At 36.3% G+C, this 15,051-nt stretch overlaps 1 protein-coding gene across 2 annotated transcripts in view; it reads left to right on the top strand.

The window, feature by feature from the left end:
- The window catches only part of C3H8orf34 (chromosome 3 C8orf34 homolog), a 167,733-nt gene that overhangs the window by 95,374 nt on the left and 57,308 nt on the right, over window positions 1-15,051 (top strand). For both annotated transcript variants that reach the window (XM_055800692.1, XM_027791715.2), the window contains exon 8: window positions 13,075-13,210. In XM_055800692.1, coding sequence (XP_055656667.1) covers window positions 13,075-13,210 — 136 coding nt within the window. The remainder of the gene's footprint in view (window positions 1-13,074; window positions 13,211-15,051) is intronic.

Below are 15,051 nucleotides of genomic sequence, written 5' to 3'. Positions count from 1 at the left end.
TATCTTTGATATTAAATCATTTGAAGTCTAAGCAGTAAGACTTACTAAACAGTAAGTATGAGTTGACACTGGAAGCTGTTGTATGTAATTCTGTGTTCTGAGTCCTTCTTACAGTCATCTTTCTTTTTTTCCTTTTTTTTTTTTACAATATTTTTTCATAAACTAAATCCAAAACAAGAGGTGTTAAAATAACTACTAAAACTAATTTCTAATATCTACTGCGTATTTCCTCAAATTGTAGCCTACAGGATTTCAGCTTCCCGTTCAAAGGAAAATAAGAATCATACTTCAAGGTGACGTAGTATTGTCATTTACTATGAACATGCTTCCTGGTAGTATCCTCTATTTTAACTTCATTAACCAGCCATGACCCTCATTTAATTTAACTGGTTTGATATCACCAGACACTGAATGGAAAAAATACTAAGTTGTGTTTTAAAATCAGCTCTTCTGAGTGCCTGCTTAAAAGAGTCCATGTCTGAGCAAGAAACCTCAAAGAAGATAATGGAAGAGTGAATCTGAGCTAGGCCAAAAATCAACCCAGCAAAAAAAGAGATGACCTTCAGACAGGTTTGCTGCTTGGCCCCAGTGGTTTTGGGTCACACAAGCACTACTGCTAGTGGAAGGGTGGGCAGCGTTAGTCAGCTGATGTGTGGGAGACGGGCAGGTCTGACTTTTTCAGTGGCAGTGCAGACTTTGTTTAGCTTAAACTGAATGTGAAACTGCTCCTTAAATCATCACTATCTTGGAACAATAAGCTGCAGGGGAAGCACGCTTAAAAAAGTTCAAGTCCTGGCTTCACTGCAGTGAAATATGAGTTTGGCCACTGATGCATTTAAAGCCAAGGTTTTGCTGGGAGGGAGTATGATTGTGGGAAACAAGGTGGCGAGTCACCTTTGGAAGTATGTATAAAAATGATGATGGAAATGGTTAGCAAAATACGGACATGTTGAGCAGCTGAAAAAGAAATGAAAATTTAATAGGATATGTATATATGTATGTGATGTTAAACACAAAGTTTATACATTACTGGACTGAGCAGCTGAGGTTACAATGTGCCTGTGTGACAAAAGGTGGAGTTTTGGACACGCTAAGGTTACATTTATTGGCTTCCTGTTTTCTGGGTAGCATTGATGTGGCCCAAGTTTCTTGTCTGTAAAGAAATGGTGTTATCTTTGAAGTATTCAATAATGAAGACATAAAATAGAAATGAAAAGAATTATAGTCATTCCATTGTTTTTAATTTTCTTCAGAGAAAGTTTATAGTCCTTGGAATAATTATATATAAATAAATATGGAAATAATAGGATTTTTCAGTTTTGATTTTTAACCAGATGCAAAGAGAAATAAATTCAATTGTGGATTCAGAAAGTTTCTCCCCTTACTTTATTAAAACCAGGAGTTATAAAGAGATTGTTTTCTTTTCAATGTGATGAGAATAAAAACTTGAAAAGATGTTGTAAATGAAACAACAAGAACACAAAATTGTTCTTAAAGGCATAGTTCATAATAAAAAAAAGTGATAGTCACATACTTGTCCTTTCCAGCAAAGGTAAATAACATTTTTTATATCTTTTATTTTTATATACATATATATAATATAAATATATAATTTATGTTTAATTAATATATAATAAAATAAATTTATTTTTTCTCCAAAACATTTCTACATTATTGCAGAATTTTTAAATGTCACTGTCTTTTAAATTTTCCTGGTTTTGAAACTATGAATGCTGACATTTAAATACCAAAGTATTGTTGCATATAATCCTTTCTTAGTCTTCCTTCAGGTCTCTTCTGATGTGAAGTTTCAGCTTCAAGATTGTTCAGAGAACTAAAGTATTGCCAGTAGGCTGGAAGAAGTAACATTTGTATTATATATAATCAGCATTTATTGTTACTGTTTGTAAATTATTATTATAAATCATTATGGATGGTTTATGTGAAATGCAAATGAAGGATAATTAATTTTGTTTTCATACATAATCTTTTGCCTAACTAAACTCAATTGAAAACATAGTTTTGAGATTGAGAAGATAAGCCATACTTGCCGTGTGCCTGTTTTACAGTTTTTATATAGAAACATTCCACTTGTTGCTTGTCGATTTCTGAGGCAAATCAGCTGGTTTCATCCTCAAAACACTGTAGAGATGGGTGCACATCCTGCACATGCCTTACGGAGACGTTACCATTCATTGTGGTAGTTTCCTGTTACATGATCAGTTACAGTTACTTCTTTATGCTGTATTTCCTTCTTCAGAGATTGAACTGTGGACCAGAGTCCTGTTTTCTCTCCTGCACATGGAGAATGCAGTCATTCCTAATCAAGGCTTACATGTGGCATTGTTTTCTTCTGCTCACCTGCCACATCTCTAAAAGATTATTCCAGCACATGAAGTCAAAGGCTTTTTCTTGATACATGGATTACTCTGTATTTTATTTAGGATGCTCAGAAACTGACTGAATGGTTGCCATAATTTTTACGTATGCAAAGGAACATTGTATATCATTTCATTTCTGTTTCTCACACTTAGTTAGTTAATTACTGTATATATGACCATGGGTGAATGTGAATTAATGCATGTGGAGAGACAATTCCTTAGAATGTCACAGATTTAATTATTCAATCACTATCACCTAACTGTAGAAGTACTCCTTAAGTGACGTTTGGGATAGAGGAGGCTTGGCAAGGTGTCTGACAATAGTTTGCAGACCTATTTCTGCATTTGGCTGTATGGAGAAATGTATCTTACTTGCATGCCCTTAGAGGGATAGAAGAATCTTTTCACATATTTGAGTGTTTCTGAAGAGGAACTCATTTTTTCATGTATTTTTCAGGAAATGGATAGCAACTGGTTTATGTCAGTCACAAATAATTATGCTGGATTTATTGGGTGGTTTTTTTTATGATACATAATGATCTGATAAAAATATTTGTTCTGTAAAATTTAGATGTATGGCTGGTTACCAGAGACAAAATATTGTTAAGGTCTCACTGCTGGGCATTAGTTATTTTTTCATCTTTGAATATTGATTGTTTATTGATGTGTTCAAAAGCATTGGTGAAAAGGCTTGAATAATGTATTTGCTTAAGGCATCAAACCACTTCTGTTAAAACTTCCAAATTCTATGAACTTTATGATTATACCAGTGCCTTGGGAATTCTGTTTCTGATAACCTGTTTTTTAGAATTTGTTTGGATTATATTGTTTGATTTGCTTATACGGGACATTATCTCAAATTATATTGAATCTTCACATTAATGAATGTTTCATAAGTAGATGATACCTGAAACAGAACATTAAACAGGCAGGAGACCTTCACTGGTGTGATAGGAAGTTGTGTTAGCTGCTATGGGTATTTACTCAGGGTGCTTATTGAAAGGGTTATGAGAAGGGCTACAAACTGAGCTGCTCAGGTGATAGGGAATACTGAGCATTTTTGGCAGCTGGGAGAGCTTCTTACTCAGGACTGTTCTGGGGTGCTCATCTGAAAGGGAACTTTCTGTGTACATAGAGAATCGAAAATGTCAGTTGGGAGCTGAAAAAAAAGTATTTCTGTGGATAACGCTGAAGCGTTATCGATGTTTCAGAATATTTTGGGAAACTGAAGGGGTGTTGCACTTGGGGGAATGCAGCTGAATTGATGTGACATCATTTTATGGGTGAGCAAATGTATCTGTACATTAGTTTCAGAATAATATTTGTATCCATGACAGTGAAACTGGTAAATTACTAAGTTTTGAAAATTTCTGTGAGCACATAATGACCTCTCTCATTTGAGAAAACTTTTGAAGTGGCTGCAACTTCAGTTTTTCTTTCAACTGGTGGTAGAGCAAGACTCACCCATTAAATCTGCACTTTAAAAAAAATCTCTATACAGTTATAATATCAGAATTAATTTAATTCACGTACATTACTGTATTTCAAGAGGTCTAAAACATGAAGAACAGGTGATAAGAAGGTAAGGTATTGTGTTGATCACAAGAGATCTTAACCTGCTTCTTGTGTTCAGGCTTATTCACAAGTTCAGTCGTTAGAGCAGCTGGCATTACTCAGTTAAATAAGAAAAAAATAGAAAAGCAGTAATTACTTGGCAAATGTAATAAAATAAATTCCAAATTTTGATATGCTAGCACATACTATTAAGGATCATATTTTGATAATATATTAGCAAAGCTTTTATGAATGTATACTTGAATATTCTGATACAATACCAGTTTTGAAAACTTTGATCCTTGTGTTTTGAGAGAAGCACAATTTAAGGTCCTTAAAAGCAACAGTGGTGAGTTGCAGATGGGGTATCCTTCTGTCCATGGAAAAATGATGTCTAGCTTGCTTTTATTTCTGATACTTTGATAAACTTTTTTTTTCTTCTGGTGCTTTAATCCTGTAGAAATATGTTCATATTCTGAATTGTTAGTGTTGCTTAAATACCTAATGCTTTCACCATTTAGGGCATGGCTCTGGGAGATGGGCTGAGCGTAACTGAATATGATCGATTGCTTTCATTAAAGAAAATGGTCCTCTTCTGTTCCTTCATGGCAGGTTGTATGCTGCTGTTGTTTCCTTTAAAATTATTTTAATACTTTTATGACCCCCTCACTGTGCCTATGCAGCTCACTAAGCCTGATGGAGAAGATTCCATTAATAATGTCGTATTTTTCCCCTGAATGAGCTCGCATGAGGCTCAGGTGAGAATCAAGCACTGGTATCACTGGGAATGGTAGAAAGGGTTAAGAGCATGGAAATAAGTGAGACTTTCATTACCACTGGGGGCTGGATTATAGGGCTGCATCCTTAGTGACTGCTGGATAGCACCTTGGAGTTTGACCTCATTTGTCCACCACCTGAGCTAACAGTACTTCAGGGCCAGTGAGCTTTGCTAGTGCTCCTGAAGACTGAAAGCCATGATTCACTTGGCCTTTTGTGTTGACCTAACTTTCCTCTTAGTGCAATGCTACCTGTTCTGTTTTGGCTTGAAATAGATCTCTGCTGTGTATTATTGAAGATGCTTTCAGTTTGGACTTCGTAATATTTTAATTTTCTCTGTTCCTCCTGTTGATAAGGTTTGTACTGCAAGTTTGACCTCATTTCATTTTTAGATTATCTATCAGTTAGACTGCCTGCACTCTAGGAATTTAGAACAGACGGTTCTTTTTGAGAAGGAAAACATACTGAGTTAGCGATTTATCTTCTGTGATATGTTGTACTCCTTTCTGCTGCCTCCTTCCAGCATATGACAATTGTGCTTCTTCAGGTTTTGCGTTTCCTCCATCCTTGTTTATTTCAGAACTTTTTGAGGAACATTTGCTCTCTGATGCTGAATTGGCTTTCCATTCTAGGATCTTTGCCTCCCGCTCAGTTGATCAAATTACTTTGAATGGTTAGCGTGCAGATTTTATACTCCACAGAGGATGGCATACAGTGGCCTCCAGGGGATGTAGTTCACATTCTGTTCCAGTGCTGTGGACTCCAAAGTTAAACATGTCTTGAGAGCTACGGAGTTTCACAGCTCTCAATGAGCTAAAATCCAAAAGAGAAACTTGCAATACTTCAGATAGATTTTTCAGTCTGTGGAGAATGGCAAATTCCAGTTGAGTTCAATGGAGTCATGATTAACTTTCGTGTGTCTTGAGAAGCAGACTTGTCAGGTAACATTCTTTAATGGGCTTACAAGATTTTATAGTTCTGGAATGAGATCTGCTAGAGAAATGTGTGATTCTACTTCATATCCAGAAGTTAAAGTAGGGCTGAGTAAAAGCAAATGCATCTCTATGGTGTATAAGGTAGTAGGCATGAACTAACATTACATGAACTAAGGTGCTGCAGTGCTCGATGCATTATTTAGGCAAAAATCTTGTTCGGCAATATTCAATGAAAGTGTAGCAACCACATGTGTCATATGTACCACTAGATTATTTTCTGTTTCAGCCAGCTCTCTGTCCTGTGTTGCAGTATGCTTGCGCAAGCATTGTGGTAAAACCAAAAACCTTCTAATTTTCTCTTACCCAAACCAAAAGCATAAGCAAATGTAACATGATAGTGCACTGAACCGGCCAGTTACACAAGACAATCTCAACAGAGTAACTGGCACCTATACAACACCCCAACTACAGGGTTTTTTTAGTAACCAAGTTTCAAGTAACAAAGTTTAGTAACAAAAATTTCTTCAAAAAGCATTTACTTCTCTTCAGTAAAAATATTACCAGAAAACTGCATGGTTTATTTGGAACTTTATTACCTGGCTTATCTATTGGATGTGTGGGATTGTTTTGACGTACCTGCTAGTTTATTTGATTGACCCAGCTGGAGAGAGAAAATTATATTTAAAAATTCTGTTCTACCCTCAAAATACGTCAGTGGTATGAATTTAATCAGTGAGTGAGGAAGAGCATATACTGTCAGCCGTGATGCCATTGGTATGCTGATGGTATCCAGCACAGTGTCTGCTTCTCTGAGTGTAGACAGTGCAGTCTTCCAGATGTCCCAGTGTCTGGCCAAAATAGGGATAGTGATACAGAACAGATGGTCCTGTCTCAGGACAAAGCAGTGTTGTTACAAGCTGGTAGAGGGATGGAACTGGAAGAAACGGCAAAGCTTCAGTTGTTGGGTGCCATCTTATTCTTACCGTTGATTCATAGTTAGCAGAGGTAACAAGGAGGGCTGCCTGTTGCAGTTGGGCAGAAATTTGAAGAGCAATAACAAAGATCCACAGGTTTTTTTTCCTTCTGTCCTATAATCTAAGCGTTTTGGTGATTGTCATAGAATTACTGATACGTTACCGTCTCAGACAGGACTTAAATACACCTAGAGCTTACCATGAACTTTCACATACAACACACTAAGTATCCTTTGCTAAATAGAGTTCAGAGATTTCTTTGCCTTCTCTGTCTGCCCAAACTGTCCAGTCTGAGATCACTCATATATGAGTCCTTAAATTAACTGGAACTTTGCTAACACAACAGCTTGGTCTGCAGTTGGGTGCATTTGGGTATAGTGCTTCACTGAAAAGCACTTTTTTTAAAATGGGAGATGTGCTAGTTTCTCAGTAGAAAATTTAAGCTGTACAAGCATCTTGCTTCTTACTTGGTGTGTTTCATCACAAAGATTCTCTGAAGGGACATGTAAAGTGTTTGACTGCATATGGGATTTGATCATTTCCATTCAAGAAAAAGAAAAGAGTAGCTGGGGAAAGAGAGCTATTCCCTCTGTAGGAACCCTTGATCTAGATAGGTTTATGGAAGAGAGCATACAGATGCTTTAGTAACTGGCACTCCAGAAACACTTATTCAAAATACTTTTTCAAAAGAAAGGTGTTGGAAGGTTCAGCATTACTAGAAATGTTTGGCATAAGTTTATTTATAATTTTTATGCTTTGCCTCAACTTTCATTTCAATAAAAGGCGTACGCTTAATCCTGCCAAGTGGCTGGCAGAATAAATTAGGTGGATACAAAGAAATACAAATGTGGCCCTCAGTGCAAAAACGGATTCATACAAAGCTAAACAGTTGTCCGCTCTGACTGGCTGGAAAATCACTGTAGTTGCTTTATGTTTAGTGAGGTGTACTACTGAATTAATGTATTATTATTCATCGTAGCTCATTTTCGTAAAGTTTTATATTAGCAGCATGCAAATTATCAGTTTAATGCAAAACAGATTTTATAAAGAAAACCGTGACAATGTAATGTAAAATTCAGTATTTTGGATATATATTGTAAGGAACATCTGTACTATGTTAACCAAATACACTTGAAAAATATTATGGCTGGCTCCTCTTCATTAGAAAATAAAAAAAAACAAACTAAAATTAAAACAAAATGAGGCCTTTTGAATATACATTCCTTTAATGCTCTGATATTTTTGATATGATTGAAAAAAAGCGTACTGATTTAAACATGGCTTATTCTGTTATTATGACAAAGCTTTTTTTTTGGTGGTTTTCTTTTAAGAATGCAGAGTTCAACTGAAGTCTGAATTGCATGTTCAAATAAATATAGTGGCTGCATAAATAAAGGACATCAGAATTGGAGCTGATGAAAAATATTAATCAAAATTTTCTTTTAATTTAAAAAGGTTTTTTTGCTTAAAGCTAAAGTGCAAAAAGTAAAAAGTCTGCCAGGGGAAAAACACTAAAAGATGTTCCTTTAGATGCCTTCTGAAGTCCAGAATTTCTGATTGTTCTCTGAATTTTCTCATTATGACCTTTTTGCAGTTCTATATTATTCTTTTAGTGCGTGTACTTTTGTACAATTATGGCAGTTGCAGTGATGCATTGTAGAATGTGATGTAACAAGTGAAATATTCTAAATTGTGTTTTATTGGAAATGTAGAGGTAATTAATGCGCCTCCAATCAATAACAGAGTCCTGTTATAGTAAAAATAAAGTATTTGAAATAATTCTTTAGAACTGAATGAAACTACCTAGTTGATAGGTTTAGACCAATGTGTTTGAAATCATTATTGGTGTGGAGCAACAGTGGTTCTATAGTCAGTCACTGTTACTAAACCAGTGGGTGAGCAGTGGGTGCTTGTGGTATTAGATCATTTGTCCTAGAATTACTAGTAGGGAATGATAAGAGGGCATGATGCCTGTTCTTTTCAGCTGTGGTTATGGACTTTCTCATTTAAATATGATGTTGCATTCAGTTAGTGGTCTGTGCAGCTGGGATATCCGAGACTTGTTTTATAAACTTAATCTGCCTGATTTGGAGCAAGGGTCTGAAGCCCAGACCTTGCATCTTAGACACTGTCATCCCCTAAGTTAGTGCTCCATCAGTCTTGCCTGCAAGTAACTTGTCTTCTGTAGTAAACAAGTTTCCCACCTAGTGGAAAAGGAGAATAAGCAGGAGCGCTGTGGGCCAGTGTGTGGTGTAGTTGTCTTAAGATTCTGATGTGTGCTCTAATGAAACTGGAATGTCTTTGTCAGAAAAGGCTCCTTCTACTTTAATTCCAGTCCCAGCTTAAAATAGGAAGATGGAGAAAATGAAGACAGATTCCTCTCACTCTTGCTGATTAAAAGTGAGAACTTTAATCAAGGGTTCATTGTATGTTTCAGTACATGCAAACAATGCTGCTTTCTGTCATCCCGTGTTGGTTTTGCAGTGTGATTCTGCTGGGATTTGGCTCCGAGAAATGATCCAGGTAGAGGTGGACATGTGACCTCAAGGATTTAGCAACATCATATTTCAATTGGTTTTGCATGCATCCTTCAGTGGAAGCACAAGCATTTAGAGAATTTATTGTTAACTTCAGGTGCTTACTAAGATGTCCTCAGAACATTGGGTTCAGGAATTTCAAGTGACTCTAAGGAGTGAAGTCTCTTGATGGATTTACTTAGGATGATATTTGCATCAACAGTCTATGGCATGGGTCTGAACGCGGCCAAATTCCAATATTTGAAGATGTTAATAGAAAGATATATTAGAATACGTGTGCCAGACTTAACAGCGGTGTCTACTCTGTGGCATTGAAGTCATAGATGAGTAAGAAGAAAAAAAATGACACCATGTACGTAGCGTATTGCAGAAGATAACTCCAGTTTTGCTTCTGTTGAAGTAAATGTTTAAACATAATTTTCAGGAGTGAAGCGTCAGGTGTTCTTTGTCTGGAAGCCTAATTCCTGCTTGTTCCAACAGTTCTTTCAGAAATAAGGTGGGATTTTTGGGGGGCTCTCTTGGTATAGATAAGAAAATTCATCTAAACCAGAGAGCATTGGTAAACATAATAAGAAACATACAATTATGACATAGAAAGCAGCATAAATTACTGGAATGCAGGCAGAAGTGCTATTGGTAGTAGGGTTTTGTTGGTTTGGGGTTTTTTGGCTTAATTTTTGGGTGGTTTTTTTTGGAGAGAGGGAGTTAGATTGTTTTAATGAGAGTAGTAGAGCATATTAAGAGTCTGTGCTTCAGTCAGTGATCCTTGCTATGTACATGGAATACATCAGTGTCTATCATGATGTAAGAACACCGCCCTGAGAAATTAATTGCTTCAGAGAAAGAGGCATTATTTTACTGGGACGTCAGAATTCACTGGTGGCCTGCTGTAACATAAATCGGAATTAATTATCTGTATTTTTTACTCTCACATGAAAACAGTTAGTGCTTTTCTTAGCATTAGACTGAACAAACTGAACTGTGATAACCTCTGTAAAGATGAACCAGAACTTTTTCCAGCTTTGCACCTTATAATTCTTGAATTACTCCTATGAAATAACTACGTGTTTTATAATGGAGGAAAGAGACAAAAGTGAATGGATTGTATAAAAAAATGTAGCACATAACCTGCTTACCTGAGCCTTCTGTGCAACTGAATTTTCAGTGCATTTAATAGGAGTTTTACATAAGAAGAGCTCTGTCCTTAAAGCAAATGGTGTGCGAGTCTTGTAGGAGGTGTTGTAAGAGGATTCCACACTCTTTCATCCTAAGACATTAAGCAGTCTTGCACGCTTTCTAGAATACTCGGCATTAGTACCCCTTTCCCTTTCCTCAGCCGTTCCTCGCTAGAAAGAAAGGAAGTAAATAATTACAAACAACGTCCTATTTAAAAGTGTTGCCTTGTTTTACTGGGCTATGTTTTTGTTTAGCTGAAACAGATACCCTTTTTCCCTTTCCCTTTTTGATGAAACTTGTCTGTTTAAAAAATGACAAAGAATTTAGCTTAGTGCAGCATTATCGATACAGAAAACATCTGGTTCTGTGCTATGGTCTATTACACTTGTGATGTTTATCTCACTTTTTAAGTATTTTTATGTATTGTTGTTATGGCAATACATGAAGATTGCAGCTGTGTGAATTTATTTTGATGAATTGCTGATTTGAGAGAAATGTAAGGGGATTTTGTTTTGTAGGTAGGTTTTTTACTACATCGAACATACTTAATGGAAATTGCTGGAGGTCCAAGATAAGGACTTCACAGACATACCCTAATTCATGTAGAAAACAGCAGAGAATTAACATTCAATCAAAGAAATACAGTGCACAGTCATGCATTAAAATAACAAACTTTAATTAGCACAAGTGAGATTATTTCATTTATGTGAACGTCCAGCCACTGTACAAAGATAGGTAACAATTTTCTAAGGATTTGAGTAGTTTCGCAGTATTCTTGTCTTCCATCCCATAAGCAGTCATCGACTTGGCTTTTCTTTCTCTCTTTTCTCAGTGAATTACCTCATTGCTGCTAAATAAGATCACTGAACCGCTCAGCTGTATCATCACTAGTTGGTCTAGCAAAGAATACAAAGAAAGAGAAAAGATTCAGTGTTCCAGACCCTGTAACTGAATTGACTTCTCAATGAAATCCTTTTCTGCTAAGACTGATTCTTTCTGATGTTACATAGAAACATCTGAACCTTTGGAAACCTTTTTTTTGTTCTTAAAATGAATTATTGCACTCGTATATATTTTAATAACATTCTTACTTATGAACTAATGCTCTTCTGCAAAACACTTATAAATTGTTGAACAATATATACACACAAACATAGAGTTTAGTACTGAAATTACTGTATGATTTTTTTGGGGTGGGGTTTTTTGGTGTTTTTGTTGTTGTTTGTGGTTTTTTTTTAATTAAGGACCTTCAGTAATGAATGTGGTCAATCAAGATGATTGCCAGATGGCACATGAACTTGCTCACAATTCAAACATTCCCATCCAAAGTTACAGGTATAGGGAACCAGGTAGCTTCTCAAATGCAGTTCCTTTAGTGAAAAGAAAGTGCAATAACTGCACTGTAAATTAGAGGCATCTGGAAAAGACTGAAATCATTCAATACTGAGACAGAAGTGCAGTAATTAAAGGAAATGCTGCAATTATTCTTTGGATTTGGTAGATGGGGTTATACTTCTTTGTCTAGCTGGAATATTAACATCTTTTTGTAGCTTGCCATGGACAAATTATATCCAGTGCTGAATTAACTCAATGAAAATTCCTTGAGAAAAATTAACAAATGTATATGACATAGGGTTTTACTTTTTTAAAAAAATCTACATTTCAGCATGCACTGAATGCTAAACATAAACTGAACATTGCCTCTTCTGATTTTAAAATTCTCTGTGACTTTTCCCAGTTTGAAGTCAGGATTTAAAGTCTGCCTTTATGCACTTTCTGCTCCACGGGGATCCTTTAACATCAGATTTCTTTTTAAAACATAAATATATGAAAGTACCTGTGTGTACATTATCTGAAAGACATTTTAATTAGATGATGATATACTGTATACCATAAGCCACATGCATCAGTCAGTACATGGAGGGTTTGGTGCTCATTCAATAGCAGCTAGTCAGTTTTGCTTGTTTACCTTTCAGCTAGAACTTAACCAAATTATAAACAACTGAAAACTGGGGTTTATGGATACATGAGGTATCTAGAACTTGCCTATTTTATGTCAGCAAAAAATACATAGATTATCCTTAAAGAATGTCCTGACTGTAAACCAAGAGAATTCATTTACAGTCTTGCTGATATATACTATTCCAGTGTGATCTTGTACAAATAATTCTCTGAGAGTCTCAGCAATTTTCCTGCAAAATGGGAATGATTTTACAATAGTAGAAAATCCAGTTCCTATTTTGAGTTGCCGAAATATTACAGCAGTATGGTGGGTATGCACATTATGGTCTCTTCCAATGTGATGTATGTATCCATTTCATGTTTGCTGGGTTTAGCACAGCACTTTTAGCAATATTTTTTCATTGCTAGGTGAAAAAAATCAGACGAGGAATGTACACTCAAAAACCTGAATTTTCGATATGCCATATGTCAAATGGAGCTATTGGATAGTACCTGGTGATGACAGGTTTCTTCTAAATGAATCTGAGAAATAAAGATTGAAAAAAACAGGCAGCACCGAAGTGAAAATGATACTGAATGTTTTTCAAGGAACCCCTTGTAACAGAGTGATAATTGATATAAATAAAAATCCTCTCAAATGCTTTTCCTAATATTACATAGGTAACTGTGTTTTCTTCTGTTTTGAGTTGTTCCATTCTTCAGTGGTTCTGCAGGTGGAGTACCTTTATTGCTACAAAATGTAATTGTCTGTTCATCCAGTCATTCTGTCTTGTTGCAGAGGATCTTGATGATCTACGAATGGAAGGAGTAACAAGTGTGATGTCTTCCGGGAGCAAATTTAATCAGACTCGAAGTGCTCATATGGCTGAGCCTCAAGCAAAGGTCACATTGAATATCTGCGCAAGATGTGCCAGGTAAAAAGCAAAACAAAACCAGATCATGCTAGTCAATACATTCTTTTCCCCAGATTTTCAGCTATGTATTGTGCTTATAGGCGAGGTGATACCTCTCCTGTGCTAAAGGAAAAATACTTAATTATTGGCTACCCTTTGACTTGTGGCATTTGGGTTGTTCACCTTATGTTTATGCGTGATATGTCACATCAACAATGAATCAAGTCTCAGGCTTACTTCACAGCTTGAAAGTATTTTGAGCCTTTCTATCTCTGAATTTCATTAGTTATTTGAGCTTCTGTGGTTTTTCAGGAGATGGATCAGGGAATTTAAAGGTTCAAATTCAATTTGAAAAGCACCTGTATAAATGGAGATTTAGTTGCACAGGTGCAGTTCAGTTTTTCAAATAGTTGCTTCTTAGCACTTTATAATCTCATCCTGTTTCACCTCTAAGATAATTTAATCAGGTTGAACCCCTTTTGGTTTTGACAGCTGGAAATAATTCTTGCATTTACAGTATGAGGGCCAAATAAACAGGTTGGCATTCCTGTAGCCAAGTCAACTTGAGAATGCAACACTAACAGAAACCCCTTAAATTTCCTAGATCCATTCTTCTATGTAGACAAAAGCTCATTTGGAGAAAGGATTTAAGCCTGTTTAAATGACAAAACTAACCTTCTCACCCTTCTGTTAATGGTTCAGATTAGCAAGAACAATACAGAGGCATGCCAATTTTATCTGCCTGCCTTTGCCAATGGCTGCTCTATTGTGTAGTTTGAGAGGGGATTAGCTGCTTGTAAATAAAAAGCAACCTGTGGTGAAATTAAGTCAAAAGTTTGGCCATATGCCACCCTACGTTTCTACTTTTTTTCCATTTTGCTTGTGAATTACTACTTTTAAAAGGCACTTATGTAGGAAGAGGGGCTTCAAAACGTTTTCTGATGCTTGGGAGCATAACTACAGGCATATTGAATCACCCATGCGTTAGCATCTCTGTACAGGGTTGTGGAGCCTCGGGGGACTTCAGCACACAGTATGGTCAGAGCAGCAGTGACTGGGTGGATGGCCTTGTAATTCTAGAGAGTTTTGCTGACAGCAGTGTGGCCTTATGCTTTAAGAAAAGAGCAAGCATGCTAGTCATGGGATTCTTTCTAATTCACTAGAAACAAATTGCTTATGTTGTAAAATGTTTCCAAACAACTAGCTACATGAAAGTGTGGCACCTTTTTTCAACTGGCATTGGTTGTCCATGGATTAACAAGTAGAAAGGTAAGGAAAACAGAAATGTTCTACATGGTCTTTTTGAACTTACATAAAATCTTGTATGGATTAATAAAAAGGTTAATTAAATTCTAAATTCCTTGAAGTAGCCGCTAACAGCAGGTGCCAAGATTCTATATATTCTCTCAATCCTGCACACTAGGGAGCAAACGGCTCAGATCTTGAGCCAAACCTAGCAACCTTGGCTATTGCTATTGTCCTTAAACTGGCTGTACTATATGACTGCAGACTAAGATATGAGTTGTAGAGAAGGATCTCAGAAAATCCCCTTTTGTCACTTCACATATCAGAGAATGCAAAGCAGGGCTTTATTTTGCCTGTACACCTTCATTTCATTCCCTACCCTATTTGATGAAGTCAGCGAGGAACTGGATGATACCTACTTGACTGTGGTCCTTTTAACTCTTGTTGAAGTTTAGCAGTTTCTTTAAACTTTGGAGGAATCAAAAAAATATACCTTCTCATCAGTAGCAAGGGAGGTCGAAAGAGAGAAATGGGTGTAGCTGTTTTATTCAGCTGTGAGGAAACTAACATTCTTCAAGATTATGAAGTCAGTATGTTCTTTTGGAGCATTCCTTCCT

This window comes from Falco peregrinus, chromosome 3, assembly GCF_023634155.1.
Source record: "Falco peregrinus isolate bFalPer1 chromosome 3, bFalPer1.pri, whole genome shotgun sequence".
In the NCBI taxonomy this organism is placed as follows: domain Eukaryota; kingdom Metazoa; phylum Chordata; class Aves; order Falconiformes; family Falconidae; genus Falco; species Falco peregrinus.
This window is presented reverse-complemented; position numbering and strand designations above follow the sequence as displayed.